This window comes from Labrus mixtus, chromosome 22, assembly GCF_963584025.1.
Source record: "Labrus mixtus chromosome 22, fLabMix1.1, whole genome shotgun sequence".
NCBI lineage: Eukaryota > Metazoa > Chordata > Actinopteri > Labriformes > Labridae > Labrus > Labrus mixtus.
The window spans coordinates 15843410-15864665 of NC_083633.1; the positions used below are offsets into that span (position 1 = coordinate 15843410).

Below are 21256 nucleotides of genomic sequence, written 5' to 3' on the forward strand. Positions count from 1 at the left end.
GAGATTTAATGAGTATTTTTCATGTTTGTAGAGATACGAGTGCCATTTTGCCAGTCCTATTGGCCATTACGGGGTCTGAAGGCCAAGCTGTTTCCAAAAGCAGTTAACATTCATTCAACACTTCAACTTAGCTCTGCAGTGAAATGGACCAGAATTTGAAGGCAGAAAAAACAGGGAAGAGATAAGGTGAGAAAGACTAATACTTTCTATTGGGGGCTGTATACATTAAATTGTAAACCGATTTCAATTTTAGGCTGATGTAATATCCCACTTTGACTGACGTCAGATCCAAATGTTAAATTGATGTCAAATTCCAACGTTGGACTGATAACAGATTTTCATTCGGGCTGATTTCAGATGCCAACATTTGGCTGACGTCCAATCCTGACATTGGGCTAAGGTCAGACAGATGCAGAAGTTCAAGTGGCATTCAATTCTGACTTTGAGTTTACGTCATAATGATAATATTAAGAAGGTTATCTGATCAAATGGGGACATTTTGGGGGAACAGATTTATTGTTAATGTATGCTGTTGATGGATAGTAGCTAATGGGTTATCCCATTGTCCCACTACCTTCTCAGATCTTCACTGTCTTGTGTCATCAATTATCAAAGGGTGAAATGATGAACTGTCAGATTTCTTAGGGTTAAATGTAACCCACAGCCTAGAACAAAGCCACATTATTCTCTGATAACGTTTTCATAACAAGGCCGCCACTGCTAAATACCATTTAAATTTCAACGTGGCAGGAGTTCAGCACCAATTGAGGCTTATTAGAAGAAAGTACACACCGCCGTTGGCCAGTGTGAGGTTGAGGAACACCAGAAGTTAAACAAAAAACCCACACAGAAAGGTAATGAATTGCTACTTAAATGTTATGAGGCTACTTGTGGTATGGCCAAAGTGAACAATAGTTTATTTTTTACCAACATCATAAACTTTGGTTTTAGTCACCAAACTCTTAATTTGAACCTTAACTGAGTGGGTCTATACTTTATACCCCTAAGAGCTGCAAGTTCCCCTTTTTTAATAAAAAACACAAACCTTGAGATCAATGCTGCTGTCTTTAAGTCTCTCTTTGTTTTGGAACATTATTCTGTCATCGCTCATGTCTGCTGTTTGATGAAACTCTGCACCGTAAGTCGCTTTAGGGGCAAGTGTCCACTAGTGTTTGAGAGACTTCATTAATCTCTTGTTCATGTCTGGATGTGTTTGTTGGGCATTTTTCTGTGTTTCCATCTTAGCCTGGTTCTGATTTACTAGACTGAAGTGAGCAGCCAAGAAGCTCCTTTTCTGCCAACAGAGCGAGTGCAAACCTTCCCAGAGCAGTTTGGGTTGAAACAGCGAGTATGAAAGTTGCCAGGTTTGAAATGAAAAGAGCTCTGAAATCTAGATGTGTACATTTTTCTTTAGTCTTTTAATAAGATGTCATGGGAACAAAACACATTGTGGTGCATTTAAGGTTGAAGATGATCCCAAAAACTCTGTACTTTGGAATTCCTACACTCAAGCATGTCCATTTGATGGTTTTATGAGAAGGCCATTGCCAGAATAATAACACACAAGGGTGGAAAATCTATAGGAGCCTAAGCTTATGGGGAATTGGAAAGTTTTATATTTTATATCCATGAAGCAAAACAACACTGAACTGATTCTCAACAGATCAGTGGTGGACTTGACTCGCTTACTAAAAGTACAATACGATCAAGCTTGATAGAAGTTTATTCTCTAAATAAAACTCATGAGATTTTGAATTCTTCTTCAGCTTTGAGGAATCCCCTTTCTCAGTTGAATACTTCCTTTATACTAAGGGGGCTTAATGAAATCTTGGTGTGTTTATTTAGCTCATTGACTGCATTGAGTTTCATTCCAATGCTGGGAAAACTACTATCCTGCCCACATTTAATGACTCTTTAAAGTGTTTGTGTGTGCGTCGCCTGTGCACACTCAGACGTATTTTCCACAGCATCAGCAAAGCGGACATGGTAATGGTCCAAGCTTTAATCATGGTATCCCATTAAGAAGTTGAATTAATCCATCATGGCACCGCACATACAGTAAGGAAAGGCAGCACTTAGTCAGCATTTTCTGAGGGTGGGGAATGAGCCTTAACATGAACTGTCAGATTTACTCATGTAACATGTCAAACAAAATTGATGGCAAATCACTTCAATGTGCTGCAGCATCTCAGCACAAGAATGAAATTCAGACTAAATGAACTGAGAATTTCAAAAACATCCATACATGCATATAGACAATGAATGAGGCGCCAGCAGCCAATGAACAAGTGCACACATGGTTAATAAAAGTGTAAAGGCCTTCAAAGAAGCTGCCAATTAAGTGTTGGCTACTTCCATCTGATGTGAATTGGAGGAACCAGCAAGAGAGAAATATGTCATGACCAGTTAAACTGATCGGTACACAGAGGCGTTCACTGCAGTTCAATTTCAAAACTTGTCAAACATAGCATTTCAGGCTGTGGCCTTAAGCTTCAAAATAGGACTATCTGGGATCCAATCGAGCATCAGTTTTGCTCCTGCAGAGCTCTGCATTCAAGTTAGAAATACATGTGCAAAGTCTGGTAAGATGCTCACAGTTACTGAAGAGGCTAAGGGCCACATTGTGCATAACTAATTCACTTTTTGGGACTTGTGATTGTGATTTAACACTGAAAACACATATTTTATTCATTAAGCTCTTTTTCATCCAATTTCAGGTCTTTTCAAGGTTTATCAAGGCTTCAAGGTTTCTGCAGCAGCTATTTGAATCATCCTGTTAACAGCTGTCACGAGATGGGTCGAGCAACAATCTTGAATGAGTTCAAGGATTGCTGATGCAGTAAATACATGAATGGCATTTATTATGCAAAGTTTGGCGTGGTTCAGGGTTGCAGATCAAAGGAAAGAAAGACAGAGATGAATAAGACTTTTGATGTGTGATGATTTATGATGTTATTTTCCCCCAGGCGTGCTTTTTAAAAATAAACGTTGGGCTCTGTGTTACATGAGAAGGCATGCAACAGGTAAATGGAAATTTGTATCGCCCTCTCTTCCTTTAATTATGAAAACAGTTAATTGACAGATGTTAGCTGATGACTGAGGAAATAATTGGGTTTATTACAATAAAACATGTGTATGACACTGTCAGAGCATGTTCTTTGTTCCGCTGTAACAACTTTAAACGTGGGTCTGCAACATTTATTTTATTAAACTTTCAGATATATAAGTAATGTAACATTTATGATTATGAAAGCATGTTAAAAGTGATAAAAAAGAAAGAGGCAGATTTAAGTGCATTGTGAAAACTATAAGAGTGCTCTGGTGGAAACTTTCAGCCTGGTTTTAAACCGGGTGATGTCTTCACCAGGCGATCCAAAGCTCTATGTTGTCATGTGGCCAAACGGAGGCAGAAAGTGTCTGCCTGGGAAACGCATTAGCAGCAAATCCCACCATGGCATCATCTGCTCAGCATGGCAGAACCATTCATCACTAACAAGAACTGGTTTGTGTCTGATTGTCACCAACAAGCCAAAACGAGTGTTTATGGGACCAAGGAGTGCTAATATTAGTGAGCGAGAAAGTGCATAAAGACTCGAAAGTGGTAAGACAGTGATTGAAGACGACACGGATTTATTTCTTTAACATCCTCTCAGCTAACAACACAGAATATGAAATAATGCTAAAATATAATGACTGAGTGTGTGTTTGGAATCTAGAAAGTCAGCCTTGTTACTCTGGAGAAAATACAGCTGCCAATAAGTAGATAAACAGGTGTCTTACATACACACACATTCAATATTAAGCAATATCTACATACCATTCCAACACAGACACATCCCCTCTGACCAGTGCAGATGGTCAAGTGAAAGGCCAGCCAGTTATTTCTTAAAATGTCAAATATCTTCAAAATATCTTAGAATTGCAAAAACACTGCATTTACATGAGTAAAGCACCTCCAACAGCATGTTGGTGGCGAGTGGAGAACATGGGTTATAAACAAGTTGTCAACAATATCAGGCCCAAATGTTCCTAAATCCAGCATGTTTAACTGATATCTTTTAGTATCCCTTTGGAGAGATGATTCTAGCCAGTAAAGAAGAAGGCAAGGAGGGGAAATAAAGGAAGAGATGTAAACAGTTTGCTAATGACAACAACAAAGCCCTCCCTTCAAGGCAACTGTTGTCCTCATTTCCATCACACAAACTCATTGTGAACGTTTTTTTTTTTTAGAAATGTTGAATTAAACAAGATGCAGCTGGTTTTTGTCAAACAAAAGCTCAAAAAGATTGAAAGTTCTAAACTTTTGTTTGGTGTATCAGAATACATGTTTGTTCGCTTTCTAACAAAGATTCAAAGATTCTTATGTCTGTGCTGTGAAAATAAGCTAACTGTGGTAGCCAGTTAGCTGAGAGATGTCTCTGTTATTTTCAAGGTAATAAAATCCACTCTCTTAACTACTTGCTAACTATTAAGTAAATTACTTTATATATTGTGTTTGGACACAAGCTATCGCCAGTAACTGGTTAGCTTGGTTAAAAACGTACATGAGAAGCACAGGAAAATCGCAGGCTCGGTTCTGTCCAACGGTAGCAAAATACACTCAATTGCTAACATTAGCTGAGAATCAATAAAAATTTTCCAGCATGTCATTTAGCCAACATCACAACAAAACCATTTACATGAACCATAAAGATGTAGAGCTCATTATGCAATATGTTTCAGACATGTCTGTGTGTTTAATTAAAAGAAAAAAACTATGAATATAAAGAAACTGCTATCAGCCAACGAACGTATAGCTTCTGCCCAACACCAGACTCTGTTAGCATACAGAAAGTCCAATTATAACTTTATAGTTCGTCTTCAACTTGTCTGTTTCTCTATTTTTTTAATTCTTCATCTGTATTTGAATTTACGAGACATTCAGAACGCCAAACTTTTCATTATTAAACCATATGGCTTTTAAGCCATTTACAATTACTCCTTGTCTGTTTTTTTTTTTTTACCCACCTTCCTGTTGTTTCTCCTCCTCTTGCCTAAAACTATGTTCCTTGAATCTCAGAAAATTAGACCCAGAGAAGCCAAAATTTCCATGTAGCTTTGAAATCTGCCATTGATTTGACTTTAATAGAAGCCATTAGTTTATTAAACAAAACATTGCTGATTCAGAGCTTGAACTTTGGATTGTGCCTGTTAGTTGGAAAAAGACTATTGCAGGACTTCTTGAATGTATCACTGACTTGGCTAACTGTTTGCTACTTTTGGCATATCATCGACAGAGCCACTGGAAAATTCTTACCAAACATCTTGAACCATTGTACATCATGGAAAGTAAAGCCGATCCTGATAAATTCACAGGCCTAAGTAACGGACTTCTTCTCTTGACAGGCATATGGTCAAAGGAACACATTAGTCTGCTATATGATGAAAATTGTAATTTTACTTTTTTTTTTAGTGTTAATCTCAATTGTCTTCATCTTCAATTTTCTTGAACTGAACATTATCTAAACTTTTAAAACTTTCCCTTCCTCTTGTTCAGACTTGCCCATACCAAAACACTTAGATGTGGTATCTGGCCTACATACTGTAAGTCATCCACACCCTGCCCTGGCAGGAGCAGCATGTGTCAGGACTTTTGGTGAATAGAAGGTCAACAATCATTCTTAACCGTGAATTCAAGCAGATGAGTCTCAAGTGTCAGCATTGATCCAAACTCTTCCCTCCAAACAGAACCCTTCCTTTGTCTATGTTGGAGGCCTGTGTCCAGCCAGACTGACAGTAAGACAGAGAGACGGCACTGTTTGCAATCCTGAGAAAGGTTCTCCTGTTGCGCCCACATTTAACATTTTGCCTGCCAGAGCAGCAGCAGTCCAACTTCCCAGTTTAGCTCTTCAGTTTATTTCTTCAGAGTGTGTGGTAGGAAACCTGCAGATTTCTTACTGTACAGTGAACAAAAACACACAATTCTTTAAAAATGTTTTGGTGGTTTTGGAATCATGCTTATCAGAGGGGGGGTCAACAGAGTAAAAATAATTTGTAACTGTACTTAGCTTGCGTAGACTTTCAGGTATTGGTAATCTGTTAATGTAGACTTTTCATGAATCTACTTTGCTAGCATGGCCTTAGGTATCGTTACTTAGCTTCCATAGATTTTTTAGGTACCTGTATTTTGCTTAAGTGGACTTTTCAAGTATCTATAAGATGCTTAAATAGACTTTTCATGGATTGGTACTCGACTAATTTGACTTTTTCGGAACATAAGTTGCAAGATTCCTGACTTCTAGAGTTTCTTATTTAGACAGCGTGCTTACTTTTCACTCCCAATTCCTTCCTGACATCATCGCATAACTATGAAGTTGTATCTCTCTAATTGCTCCACATGCATCCACACTTCATGGAATCCACAACTCAAAAGATGTAGTAATGGCAAAGGACGCCTTGATATTACATTTCAGGTTGTGGGATCAGTTCGTACATCATCACGAGGAGAGACAGAAGGGGCTTTCGAGTGCTTGTAATGTGCACGACACATGTTAGGGTCGTCTTCTGAACACTGATTGATAGCACTTGGATTGGTGCAAAGACGAAAGAGACGCAGAATAAGAAAAAAAAACAGGAGGGACAAGGGATAAGCAGACAGAGAGAATGTTAGTGGAGCCAATTAGGTGTTGGCAAAACGTGTTCTCTCCCAGACTCATGATCATTTATTTGCGGTTGATGGCAGACCAACTTTGCATGGAAAGGATGAAATGCGGTCAGACTTTTCACCAGTTTCTCCAGCGTTCTCATGAAGCTTTCCAACGCCCTTTGAACACTCCAAAACTTTGAAATAGTCCACGTGTATTCCAGGGTAATAGTGAAAATGAAATGTTATTGGAGAGGCCATCTGTGCCAGTGTATGTATGGCAGGGAATCAGAGATCGGAAGCCAATTATTAAGGCTGAGATTTTTCTTATTGGTCTGAACATTTCTGATCCAGAACTTCAGTCAGACTGGTTGAATCTGGATATTTTAGCTGTTCAAAGACCGGCAAGCCGAAGGATCATTCGGTTGCTCTTGGATCAGTCTGAGTTTACTCTAGAGTCTGCCCCAATTCTTTCCACATACTTCACATTTTCTCATCCAAGTTTGTGTGGCTTTGCAGTGTCTGTCCTCTTTCTAGTCTACCAGGGATGAGAAAAATGAACAGAAAAAAAACGAGGCCTGGATGTTTCCACCTTGAAATGTCTGCAATGGTAAACCGGACAGGATTCACCTGATGGAGAAATTCAAAAGCTTGGAATCTTTTCCACCTGTTATACAACCATTTTCAGGTCACCTTAGGTCCGTTGTCTGCCTTGTGAAAGGCCTTCACCTTAAGGCGATTGAGGTAATGGATGGTACTGGAGCTGAGTCAGACTACATCATGTTTCAATTAGAATTCAAGATAACAAGGAAATGAACAATAGGTAGTCATAGACCATAATCAGACTCATATGTGGTGAAAGTGAGAGCATAAACACACATGCATACTCTTATCCTAAGACGCTAAATGATTCAGAACCCAGGAACAAAGGGGGGTTTAACTTGAATCTACATCATTAGGTTTTGTACTGCATAAATTAGTCCGCATATATATCAGTGGACATGTGTTATGTTTAAGTGATGACATAGAGAATGTAGTCTGGTTTTCCTGCTTTAAGCATCTTTCACCTCTTCGTTTTGGTTACATTTCTATGACTTTTGGCCTTGATTGTAGCATTCAGCTGTTTTCAGAAAAAAAAAAGCTTGAATAAAATCACTTCTCGCTACATGCATGCAAATTCCACTAAAACAATACGTGTTACTAGCATGTGAAGTTTAGTTGCATTTAGCTGCTAATAGAGCCAGATTTTTTTTTTTCCACGAGTTGGTGAAAACCAAAACTGAGCCCAAAAAAAGTGAACATTTGTGGTCAGATAATGTTGCTCTGGATGGGCTATTTTTGACCATTAAAACTTTACAAGTTTGGTGTTCAATTTATGTGAATTTAGTGGTTCCACACAATCCCTCAGTAACATTCCTTCAAGGAGACACTGTGTGGATCCTGGAAAGACAAAAATAGACGGATGTTGATTTTGGCTTTAGCATTTTCTAACAAAACACAGATAAAATTGCTGACATTCAGTATCAGTGAACTTTTGTACAACTGAAGGAAAGTGTTTGGCAATAGGTCTCTGCTTGCCTGCCCATTAATCCTCGTTCAAAAAGCACACTAGTTGGATGTTTTGATTCACTTTCACAGACTTTGACTAAAAAACACAATGGTCGCGCCCCGTTTTAGACACATTTTTAATAATAGTATTTCATGATCTGCTGGTAAAACAGTGAATGGAAGGTCCTAATTGGTAGGTGTCAATCGAAAGGTCAGAGTTCACAAATTAGCACAGAGAATACAGTTGAAAACTTGGAACAGTGGCAAACCACGGATCTGTATAATATGTTTGGATTAAATATTTTACTGGATTTGGATCGTGGGGAACCTTTTATGAGCAGAATAGTAAACCTTCAGATGGTAAGAAAAATGAATCAGAAATACTTTTTTTTAGGTGGTCTGACAGATACTTAGATTGTGGCTGCTGTGTTGGTTATTAGATCTTAAACATGGTCACGTCACAAGAATCGTAGCTTTGTTATCGTTGTATAGCATGAGTGATGCTTATACACAGAAACATCAGTGATAATGAGAAAACACTCCTCCATCAGGAAGTGGTGATATATCCAAAAAGAGACTTTTTTATACAGACACGTGTGTAATGTTGAGTTTTCTAAGTCATCATGGCCTCTTAAGAACTTGAATCTATTGACATTGCACACAGCTCATGGTTTTTTTTAATAATACTGGTTAATATTTCCGTTAATTTCATCATTAAATGAATTGACTGATATCGAAGTTAACATCTTGGTTAATGGATTAATGGTTAACGGAGGTACATTTTTGATTAACTGTGCCCACATCTATGTCCTCCAGCCTCTGTTCCGACTAAGCGTCTGTCATGAGTGATTATCATTCAAATCCATTGAAAAACAGCTGACTTATTTTGCTGTCAGATTAATTCTCGGGTGATTTGGATGGTCAGTCAGGTTCATGTCAACACATTGCCAAGTTGTGTCAATTTCACTAAGTTTGATGAAAAAGAAAATGAACAAGCAATGACAATTCTTTGGATGATCTCCCAGATTAAAACTCTCCACTCTTCTTTAAATGGTATCTTATTCTGTTTGGACTTGCCTCTTTTTCCTCCAAACATGCAGTCACTGGTACACCTCGTTCGCCAAGCTTCCTTAGCTTACATCACATTAGAGCTGTGTAATACCCGCTGTGATCAGAGAAAGAAATCACCTCTAATTTGCCATCTTGTTTCCTGCGCTACTAATTCACTGTATGGCTTTAGAATCAAAGGCAAAACAGGAAGTCGAGTCAACACCTGTCAAAGTTTCAAAGAACTTTATAATGAGTTGGGGTCATGTTAAGTAGTGCTGAGGTCCAGAAAAGTGTTAGTAAGTGGCCTCGGATAGTTATAAGTTGTTCTTTTCTTTCGTCCCTTTTCAATGACTCAGCTCAGTCTGTCTCTCTTTCTGCGCATTGAAATTCACAGCAGACATCAGTTAAAATGGGAGTTGGGGGAATAATTGCTTAGGTAATGTCTGCCGTTTATCATGGAAAACAATGTGCGCTGGCCCTCATCTTCAGGAAACAAGCACAAGTGAAATATACGATATAAATAAATGTTCCAGTATTGTCATTGTCTGTCTCTTCATTCTACTATTTTAGGCTCTTCGAACAATGTTTTGTTATAAGTGACCTGGTTTGCCTCATACCAACCTGTCTAGACTTCAACTAATTGTGTTGCCATGGTTATAGCCAACACAGGAAGCTAAGGAAACAGGGGAAGTGTTTCCTGCGGTGACCTGGTTTATAGTGTTGTAGAGTTCGGAGCCCGGGGCAGACAGATGGTTAAGGAACGAAAATACGAGGCCACCTGTATCACCAGTGGCTTGCAGAGTGAACACAGAACAAAACAAATCGGGTCATTTAGAAGGAGATAGAGATACTTAATGAAGATGAAAACAAAATACTTCTTCTTTAATAGGAGTTAAATAGGAGTAAATAAAACTGGGTCCATTAATGCACCCTATTAAATGTATTACTAGCACCAAGTGGAATGTCATTAAAGCCCATCTGTGGTTTGGACTTGTTTTTTATTCCATGTTTGGTGGACACCTGTTGGCTCAAGGGGTTTTCAGTCTTCACCGCCATGTCAATGTAAAGCCGGGAATCCAAGCAGTAGAGGTTAAAGTCCATTCAGCTTGGACAAAGATTCCAGATGAGGTTTTATATTCAAGTGTGAACAGAAGATCTGTACATCAACCAAAGTAAGACTTTGGGCAGACGGCCGTCCAACTGGGACCGACGGACGACGATCCCCTTGGTGTGTCAGGGCCTTTAAAGCACCAACCAATTTCCTAGGAAATTAAGTTTTAAGTCAATTAGCAAGTTACCAAATCGCATATGGATTGTACAACTTGAAAATATCAGAATCAGAATCAATATGAAATTGACATTGACATCTGTACGGGATGTTTAAGAGAATCTACAGACTATGTGCTCTGCTTGGTGCTGCCTGTCTGCGCATGGGGAACTCTAGGCCCCCTTGTGGAGCCCCTGAATAACAGAGTGCATATGAACAGGATATTTTCATTAAACGTGTTTCTATAATTTTGTATGTGAACGAGTTTACAACATGCAAAAATGTCATTTCTGCATATGTGCTCTGCAGAAATCTGTTAGCTGTACTCCCCTGCATGTGTGTTGTTAGTGCAGGTCCAGACCAGGAGCAGATGATGGGCTGTTTGTCTATGTGTGTGTGTGTGTGTGTGTGTGTGGAGGTCCCTCTGGCTCCCATGGTTTCTCTCTCTATCCCCTCCTCCTCCCTCTCATATTCCCCTCCCTCTCTCCCTTCTTTCCTTCTCCTCTTCTTCCCCTGTCTCTTGGCTAACTCAAGCGCCATCTCCCTCTCACACATGCAATAGCACTCTGATCCGGAGGTAGCCATTTTTAACCCTTAACACGGACTTTTGGATCCTTGTGAGATTAGGCTTGAGATTTCGCAGAAGAGTGAGGTCACCGTGGTCAAGCCGAACTTTGGATCTCAGGTTTAAGACTTAAGTGTGAAGATTAGGCTCGCTTTGATTGGAGGTTTGAGGTCGAATTGGCTGAGATGATAAGGGTTTAGGGCTTGGGCTGGGCTGAAAGAAGTCGGGTTTTCACGGTAGGGTACAGTAGAAGAAACAGATGTGTGTGTGGAGACAGATGTGGCGAGCCACTGCAGCATCTGCATGCGTGTGCCTATTTAACAACTTCATCCAGTTACTGTTATAAAGAGCAGCCACAAATGATGTGCTGTCCATAACAGTCACTGAAATGCATCCTCTCCCCCGTTAGTGTTTCTTCTATTAAATAGTCGCCAAAGCTCATGAAAGTTTTAGAATACAAAATGCACTTTATGAGCCAATAAATATATTGAGAGACTCAAACAAAGTTGAGAAGCTTTCAGCCCCTGGAGCATCATGGGAAGGACTGAAGCTCTAAGATTCATAATTAAGAGAAAAAGCACGACAGCTGAAGAGCACTGCAGCTCCGTCTGCTTGGCTCAGAAGAAGGGTGTGGTTTAATATCCTGTTCCCTCTGTTCTTCTCTGTCTTCATTTTCTCCCTTTGCATCGACTGACTCTTGACCAGAGGTGCTTAATGTGGTTAGAATTTGAACTTTAGAATAAGTTGTCTAATATTGCAGAGGGGAAAAAAAATAAAACCTCACAAAAAGGGATTTCACTGTGGATCGAAAGCAATTAAAAAACAGAAAAATCTCTTTAAAAAGGCGTCATGGTCAGGGAAAAAACAACACAGGACTTTTTTAGGACAAGATTTTTACTAGTAGAACTTTTTCTGCATTCAGAGGAGCTTTGACAAATCGCTCCAAGGAGAAGAGTGATGCTTGATTCATGGTGTTGTGCTTTTGGCTCGAGCAATAAATGTGATATCCTGTTTCATAAATCGAGTCAGAGTGAAAAATAATCAAAGTAAGGAGAAGTTTTTTTTTTTATATAATTGAGGCACTAAATAAAAGACCCGGAGAGAATAAAAGTTGCATAGAAAACGTAACCCAGACAGGTAATACATGCTTCAGAGAAGAAGACAGGCTTTCCCCGAGAGGATGCCAAGAAGGAAGCGCCCTTACTACTACTAATCCTGCAAACCTCCGAGTGACTTAAGATTAGACGTGGGACTGAATCCAGCACAGGATACAGGAGGTACACAAATAAAATCACAGTCTGCCAAAGTGCTTAAATGAGCACATGGGCTAACTCTCTGTCAGGGGAGCAGCTCATGTGATTGTTACGAGTGCGACTCCCACGCAGAAACACAGACACAGGTATGCACAAACGCAGGAATGGAGATACAAACTTTATGATGAATGCATAGGAAAGAAAAAAAATAGAGGGGGGGGGGGGGGGGGGGGGGGGGGGAGATAAAGCAAGAAGAAGAAGGAGAAAAAAAGGAGACAAATAAGGGGAGGAGGGGTTTCCAGTGGGTCCAGGTGGACATGTGGTGTTGTTATACGGGGTCAGGGTCCTGTTGGACCGTAGGGAGGTGCCGGTGAGCTCCCTGCCCAGGCAATGCTCTACTCTCTGGACACGCGCTGAGCCAGAGCAGCCTGGATCCCTCCCTCCCCTTCACTCTCTTCTCTTCTTCTTCACCCCCCTTCCTCCCTCCCCTCCCCTTCCCCTCCTCCAGCTCCTCTTTCTCGGGCCCTATGGGTGCAGTGCCACGTCGCTGAGTGAACATATTAGAGTGAGGCAGAGAGGGAAAAGAGGGAAAATGCAAAGCACCTCCACGTGTGCTGATACATTTTCCCTACTTTTTCTCCCCTGCTTTCTCTTGTAGGAACATTCTCCCATTTTCATTTATGATTCAAGGGAAAAAACTCAAAATCTTTTGCAAAAGAAGTCCATAAACATCTTCGCTTTCTCCCTGAAACCCTTATGACTCATGCCTAAGTGTGATTTTTGAGTGTGTGGCACTCTCACTGCAGAGTGTTAGTCTGCTTGGAGCTTTTAAATACACACTTTTCCCCCTCAAGATAAACTTCCTGAAGTTCCATATGCGTTTTAAATGCCACACTTTCTTATTTGGCTGTTGGAAAAGAGCCAATTTAAAGCTGCTGTATCTCATTTTACACTCTTAAAACAGAGGTGGCTGTCATAAAAACCAGTTTGCTATACAATACCGCCATCTACTGGACACGTTTTTAATTACAATTTAAAAATGTATAACAAAGTCTTTTTTTTAATCAGCATTTTAATAAAGACTTACCTACATGGGAGCTTTGTGTGACACAGAATTGGTTGAAAAGAATTCAGTGATAAATTAGATTTATTCATCAAAAACAGATGCACATCTCTTTTTTTCATTTGTTAAAGTTTTAAACACATTTCAGTTGCATTTTTTTACGTGATTTTTAGGCTTCAGACTCATTTGCATCAGTCTATGTCAGACCGACCCTGGCTGGCAGGTTCATGTTATTTATTTTCTTGAGTGATTCCCCCCTGAGAATCATGGCTGAACAAACAGCATGCACAAACAGCAAGCTTCCCTAATATGTAAATGGAAAATTGTGAAATCGCTCCGCTGTGGAATATTTGTGAGCATGGGGAAACTGAGTTTGGAGCTCAGACGGTAAACTCTCCGGGCTTCCAGTTAATAATTTCCACAATTTTCCTTTTTCAGTAAGGACCAGACAGGGATTATGAAAAACAACACAACTCAAACTTTATCACAGAAGGATGAGTCTTCTTCTGGGGATTCATTAGATATAAAAGAACAGGACAAATAATTGACATTAAATGTTTCTGAAAGTCTGTGGAGAACAAACGTCTATGGTGCAGTGCTAGCTCTCAGGGAGAACGAAGAATTCAGCAACAAATAAATGTATAATTTTCCCAATTTTTCCTTTTTTTCTGTCATGTTCAGTTAGATAAGAAACAACTTTTTAAAAAATGTAAAAAGCCCCTGAGGAGCTTAAACGAGCAGAGCACAGGTGATTCCAATCTGTCAGCAAACGACCTAATCAGCTTCAACATAGAAGTAGAATACATAGAGAGGGCATTCATAGCCAAAAGAACACACAAGGCCTACATGAAGTTTTACAAAGGAGCTTTTATATTCTAACAAATATTACAAAATGAAAGCATATATGTAACTCTATAATCAGTACTGTAGTGCAGGGTATTCACAGGTATACGTAGAACCAAAGTAGCCAATTAATGATGTATTTTTATATCTTCTATAAATAAATTTAATAAACTGGTTTTTCTTCCTGTACTTTTTAATCTATGATTCTATGAATTGTGCAATTTCACCCATTTTTATATTTATATACATACAAGTTTTCATTCAACTTTAAATATTGTTGTGAATTGATGCATTTCTTAATAATGTAACTTATTAATGTTTGCATTTAGATATTTTTACTTCACACTTTCTATTTGTGGCCTTCTATGTAATGTAATTTCTTTAATGTTGATGTGTGACTGCAGGCTCTATAAACTCTCTTTCTATGTTCACATTGCTTTCACACACTGATTAGGATCACCTGGTTTCTAATCTACAACACTTTCATTTGCCTGCTTTTCTCTGAAGACGACTGAATGTGTGAAAAATTGGAATTGTAAAAGAACGACACTGCTGGATCTTTGTTTTCCATGATCTCTCAGACAGCTCAGTTGGAAAGTCTGAAGTAATATCCACCTCATGACATCAAACGTTTCACTTTTTACCATTCCTTTGAGCTGTTTTCATTTAGTTTCTGATCCGTAACGAGTTCCTTTTTACATTATTAAGTTAATGTCTTAACCTTCGATCTACCAGAAGGACCTTACTTTATTTCAAAATAAAAGCAGAGTTGAATCAAACAGCAAGTGAAATAATTGAAATAAGACAGTATAAAAATTAAAAATAAAAGCCCAACAATTTTTATTATTAAATGCGAAAGAATTTAATTTCAAACATTTTATTAAAATGTGATTAATCGGGATTATTATTGAAATTTGGCGATGAATCGCAATTGGATTTTTTAATCTTTTGACGGACCTAATTGTTTTATTTGTCTGTTACAGTGATACATTACTGAATGTAATGGAGACCAAATGTTGCCTGTTTATTTCTTACCAGCTCTTCTTTGGAAAACCTTCATGAACCCCCCCCCCCCCAATAATATCTGGCAGTCACAACATTTTGGTTACCAATAACTTGGCTGGATTATTCCTGTTTTTGTACAGTCAGCCATTGTTCTCCAAACCTTAAGGCTTGTTGGCAAAAACAGCCTGTGGGAGGAAAATTAACATCATAAAAGAAGCCAAAGACTGAGCCATCGGTGGGTAACATAAAAATAAATTGAATTTCACACTCAATAAATACATTTTTTTTTACTTGCTTGGGTCAGTTACACTGTCAGCTTCTGGCATCAATATTGGATAAGTCTGCAAAGTTCAAGCTGTACAATATGTTTGTTTTTTCTTTCATATATAAATTGTCTTCACAGTGCATGTTTTCTTTAGTTTTAGGTTTAGGTTTAGTAGAAATGCACCACCTGGAATCCCCGTAAGCACCTGAAAGCCTGACCATCCAGCTTCCCCATATCGATTAGATTGTGCTCAAGCTGCACTCGTACGAGCCTGCTGAGACTCAGACTCCTGTTCCCCCAGCAGAAAGCATCTCGAGGCACTGACTGAATCTTGTTGTGCGTGAGGGCAACCGAGTGCAGAGCTTGTGGGAGCTGTCTGGGCACTTGGCGTAAAGCGTTGTGGCAGAGATCTAACTGGTGCAGGACCGGCAGAGACCTGAAGGCCCCTGGTGCTACTTTGAAGATTGTATTCCTCGCTAAACCCAGGTGTTCCAGGTTCTTCAACGTGCTGAAAACCGTTCTCTTTAAAGACGATATGAGGTTGCCTTCCAGATTTAGAGTTTTAAGGGAGGGCGGAAGGTGTTTTGGCACCTGTTTTAGTCTGTTACCTTCTAAATTGAGGCTTTCCAAGTGAGTAGCGTTGACGAGAGACTCCCTAAGAAGGCCTTTGTTCGTGAGTCTGTTTGCGCTTAAGTCCAACACAACCAGCTCTGATTTTCCGTCGAAAGCTCCTCCTCTGAAGTGCTCAATGAGATTCCCTTTGAAGTACAGCTCCTTGATGGATAGCGGTAACCCCAGAGGAACTGACTTCAACTGGTTGTGATCCAGGTTCAGAGTGCGCAGGTTGTACAAAGGCGAGAGCACCGCATTAGGGAGGGATTCTGATCCGTTCCCCAAGCTGTTGTTGCTGAGGCTTAGAACCAGAAGTCCAGGGCAGCGAGCCCAGACGGCCTCAGACATCACACTCAGGTGGTTATTGTCCAAACGAAGCTCCTCGAGAGACATCGGAAGGTCATTTGGCACGCTTTCTAAGAGGTTCCCGTCCAGGTAGAGGCGCTTCAGAGCCGGTATCCCCTCAAAGGCTCCCTCAATGGAAGCATCTGTGAGCCGATTGTTGCTCAGCACCAGGAACTCCATAGAGACGTACTCGTCGAGCAGGTCCAGCTGGATGCTGTCGATGCGGTTGTTCATGAGGAGGATGTAGCGAGCACTGTAGGGAATACCGTAAGGAACCTTGTCCACACCTTTGTCTGAGCACTGGACCACCCTGGAAACCGACACAAAAACATGAAAAAGAATGCAAATGCTTTAACGTGTAGAGGAACCACAAACATCATTTTAGCTTTTTGTTTTGCCAAGCTTCATGTGAGAAGATTGATACCACTCTTGTGAGGTTACGTTTCAAATTAAGCTTACGTCATCAGCTGGTTGGCATAGCTTAGCATTTGTAAAGTCTGATTATAAGGCATTCACTTTTAATGACATGATTCCTCAGGGTTTATATCTCACCTTCCGTAGCAGGCACACTCAGGTGGACAGTAGTTGTCCATAAAGTACGGGAAGTGCGTTGGCGCCATGACCTCCTTCTTCTTCTTCTTCTTTACTGGCTTTTGGGTTTTATTGTCCTTCTTTTTCTTTTCCTTCGACTTCTTGGCCGTCTTAGTTTTGGTCATCTTTGCTGGCGTTTGAGAAGATGTTTGTACGTTCGTTGCCAGATGCGGTCGGGGAGGTGATGGTTTGTTTCGCTTCAGTGTGAGTTTGGTGGCGTTTTCCACCGGTTTGGGTTCCCCTGTTGGTTTCAGCTTGTTTGGTTTACGTATGACCTCGACCGGCTTAGCACTGGGATGATTCTTGTTTATTTTCAGAGCAGGATGCGGCTCTTTGGGTTCTTCTTTGGGTTTTGGCGTGACGGTTTGCACCTTTGGGATGAATTCTGCCGCTTTTGTGTTTATTTCACGTGCGGTTTCCTCCTTCCATGCTGGTTTATACAACATATTTCTGACTTTTGCCTCCTCTAAATGAGCGGTTTCTTCCATTTCATTCTGCTTGAGATGATGTCCAGGACTTTGTAACACCTCAGTGAGGAGATCTTCAAGCAGAAAAACAGACCTCCTCACATCTGGAGCCACTGTTGAGACTGAAACTTCTGCGGGCTTTGGAGAGACAGATGGAGGGAAAAACTGAGGACGAACTTTGGCGTGAGACGTCGGCGCTCGAGAGGAGACTGAAGTAGCTCGTGTGGGTGTTACCAGAACTGATGGAGGGACGTTATAATGAAAAGGAGGGGGATTTTGAGACTGGGTGATAACTTGAAATGTGGCAGGAATTTCGATTTCCTTCCCCCGTGGGTTAGAGGAAGTGCTCAGAGGAGGTGTGAGATCACTAACCACTGAGGGATCATCTTTTTCTCTTTCTTGTGAGTCATTTGAGTTTGCATTTTTTATGCTCTCCCCTTCCTCCCTTTCCTCATTTCCTCCTTTCTCTTCGTGAAGATGGAGCCCTGCAACCAGCTGGCTCTCTCTTTCTTGCATCATTTGATCACTTTTATTAAAGTTTTCATCAACCTCATCGTCCTTTTCCTTCTTTTTGATCCATCTCCCCCATGTTTTAGGGCTCTCTACATTGACAGTTTCTTCCTCTAAATATTTAGAAAATGTCTCTGCAGTTAAAGTTTCCTCACCTCTTTTTTCAAATCCTCGATTTACGTGTAAGGTTTCTCCCACAGTCCAACCAAAATCAGCTATGATTTGATCTATTATTTCCTCCAGCTGCTCTTTTCCCCGCCCTGTCTTTGGAGCCAGTCCTCGTCTCCTCTGATCACCGTCTGTTTTCCTTCTCTCAGTGGATTCAGCAGCCTTTCCTCCCCCGTCAACTGATACAGAAACATCCTTACGCTGCTCACTCCTCATCTCAGACTGCTGGTCTCCATCCAGAGCTGCTATCTGTGTGACTGTGAGAAAAACATAAAAGAAACCACAGAGATAGAAACATCAGTTAAAAGATGCGTTCTCAAACAAGCAGCACAAAGAGTACCACATTAGCATTACAACAGTTAGCCTTCCCTTTGATAGCGCTCGTGAAACAATTAGCACTGATGTGTTTATGAAGGGTAGTATGAGGATTGCGGTCATTAGAAAGAGATCATGCGTTTCTTTTCAAAGTCAAAACAAGTGCGTCATGAAATATATTTGTAGTGTAAACAAAGCCTGAAGTTTTACTCACTGGGTTCCAACATGTATGAATTTCCAGAAACAATGAAGAAGGACATCAGCAGCAGGGTGACAACTTCCATTTTATCTGTTAAAAATAAAAAATAAACAATCAGGGTTTAGATACGACAATAGAAATAGAATCAGCTTTAAGAAAAATAGTTTTAAAGAATTTTGAGTTGTCTGAGCGTTGATGTTGTGTTGGAGGCACCATAACAACTTGATAATATATTGGACTTCCTGTTTTTCTCCAAACTCCAGGAGTATTAAACAGAATCTATAAACCCCAGCTTGAATCCTTTAAACCACAGCTCCCAATTGAGTCCACTCCTATCTGTTGAACTTTATATAACACAGTTCCCAATTGAGTCCACTCCTATCTGTTGAACTTTTTATAACACAGCTAGTTCCCAATTGGATCCAACCTACTCCAAACATAGTTCCTTGAATTTATTTCTCTCTAAAATAATTTTGCTTTGTCTGGAAACACATTTGAAATAAACACAGGGTTCTTGTACCCTTGTGACGGAATAATCGCTCAGTGAAGCGACCCTTCATCCTGATGATGCTCCTATGCTCTATCTGATAAGTTACACATCTTATTGCCCTTAGTTGCCAAGGCAACCAAAACAGCCATGCCGCCTTCAACGGACCCCATAAAACAGGACATACATTCTCCTTTGAAGCCGTAAAAATGCTCCAACGTTCTACTCACAACAAATTAGTCAAATCAGAGTTTGCTTTTTGCATTGACTGTCTTTAGTGGTGAGGTTTTTGGGAAGTCCAGATGTTAGACAAAGATTTGATGCTCTCAGAATACAGGAGTTGAAGTTGATGATATTAGTACAAAGCCGCGGTCCAGTCAGCTTGATTTATGAGTGATGCTTACCTGATGTCAAAGCGGAGCTCCTGCATGTGTCAGTTGGGGATCCTGCGGACCCTGCACCTGCCCGTCTGCGTGGACCGAAGAAGAAACGCTGCAACCTTTGAACCGCACGCCCCACCAACAATGATCTGTTCTCGGCGCGCGGAGGGTTTTCACACACATACTGGACGAGCCCAAAGGTAATGACTCCTCAAATGGGCTTTATCTGCGGGAGGATTCTCACAAGTACCCTCCACGTCAGAGGAATCTGGAGGATCAATAGCGGGGGAAAGAGGAGCAGCTTTAGTGGATGAGGGGGTCAGAGGTGACGCTGGGTTCTTACAGTGGCTTCTGTTTGCTCGGCTGAGGGGAGACATTAGCATCCCAGTGGTTAAATGAGGATGACATGTAGCGCCTGGAAACTGCTTGACTTTTGACCTTGCATGCTAATAATGTGCTGGATGTCAGGAAGTCTACAACTGCTGATGCAGGCTTTTATTCTGCTCTTTTCTTAACAGTACTTCTATTTTTACATTCTTAAGGCTTTATTTCTCATATCTCACCTAGACTGCTTTTAAAGCAGATTTTTTTTCATTCAATCATTATTTTGATGTCGAGTCAAGAGTAAAATTTAAAGAAATACACAAAACCAATAACTTTTCTGGGCATTGATGCATTTTAAATGGATGTATTTGAGCTTCTCTTCAGGTTCTCAATGTCAGGTGTTACTCTTTATCGTTAGTTCATGGGACGAATAAGATTTGCTGTTCGTGGATTATTCCCAAATGAAGTATTTTGTATGTGATGCTGCAGATGTCACATAGTTTTAAACAGATGTTTTCTTTTCCTCTCAGCTGCACTATCTGTAGAAATAAGCTGTTAAGAGTTCCTGCAATCAGCCTCTATTTTTTAGAACCAGCTGGGTCTGGAATATCTTGTCTGTGTTCGCTCATGTTTTTGACACATTGAGCATGATACAAGCAAAAAAAAACAAGGCTTAGCATTTCTTCAGCAGGGTCGTTTAATGTGCTGAAAAGTTAGATTTGAGATCATGAGAGCAGTTATCTGTACGTTTTTATGTTTGTAAAACCCTGAAACGCTTCTGGATTAAAGACTGATGCTAAAACAAAGCTAGTGTGGTTTTTAAAATCACTCAGTGAATCCTTCTTTATGCCGACTATCCTCAAAAACATCACATACAACGGCAAGTGCTGAATGCTGAAATCTAGTGGACAAAAAAATGAACTACCAAAATAGAGAGGCTGAAGTGAAGTGTCTTTAATGTCCACAGAGAGGCAGCATGTACCCACATTTCATCGCTGCAGTTGGCCAGAGAGAGCCATGTATTGCATAACATTGCATGGGAAAATACCGCAGATATGTGTTGTGATTGTCTTGTCTGTATCTGTGCCCAAATCAATTCGAGAGACAGACAGAAGGATGACATCGTCTATAAGAGTGATGGGAATAGGACAATGATTGAAATAAGATCCCATGCAGGAGAAGAGCTGAGGGGGTCTTTTAGCACCTTGAGCAGTGTCATCTCATTTCCTGTCGAAGGTGACGTAATGTAAAGGAGAGGGGGGGGGGGGGGGGGGTGTTAGAATAGCAATAATGGAAAAACAGAAGTGGGGGTGGTGTTGTGTTATCGGCCTGCTCCTCTTTATGGCTAAAAATACCACAGTGGGTAACTGTAAATGT

At 40.4% G+C, this 21256-nt stretch overlaps 2 protein-coding genes across 2 annotated transcripts in view; one reads left to right on the plus strand and one right to left on the minus strand.

The window, feature by feature from the left end:
• The first annotated feature begins 2238 nt into the window (after window positions 1-2238).
• Window positions 2239-21256, plus strand: part of dram1 (DNA-damage regulated autophagy modulator 1) — a 161023-nt gene continuing 142005 nt past the window's right edge. The window contains exon 1 of the mRNA XM_061029818.1: window positions 2239-2243. The gene's annotated coding sequence lies outside the window, so the exon portion shown is untranslated. The remainder of the gene's footprint in view (window positions 2244-21256) is intronic.
• wu:fc23c09 lies at window positions 13537-19819 on the minus strand. The gene is made up of 4 exons (XM_061030240.1): window positions 19580-19819; window positions 18704-18778; window positions 16991-18431; window positions 13537-16748 (listed from the first exon to the last, which is right to left on the minus strand). The coding sequence occupies exons 2-4, from the start codon at window positions 18771-18773 to the stop codon at window positions 15650-15652; spliced, it is 2610 nt and encodes an 869-aa protein (XP_060886223.1). The 5' UTR covers window positions 18774-18778; window positions 19580-19819; the 3' UTR covers window positions 13537-15649.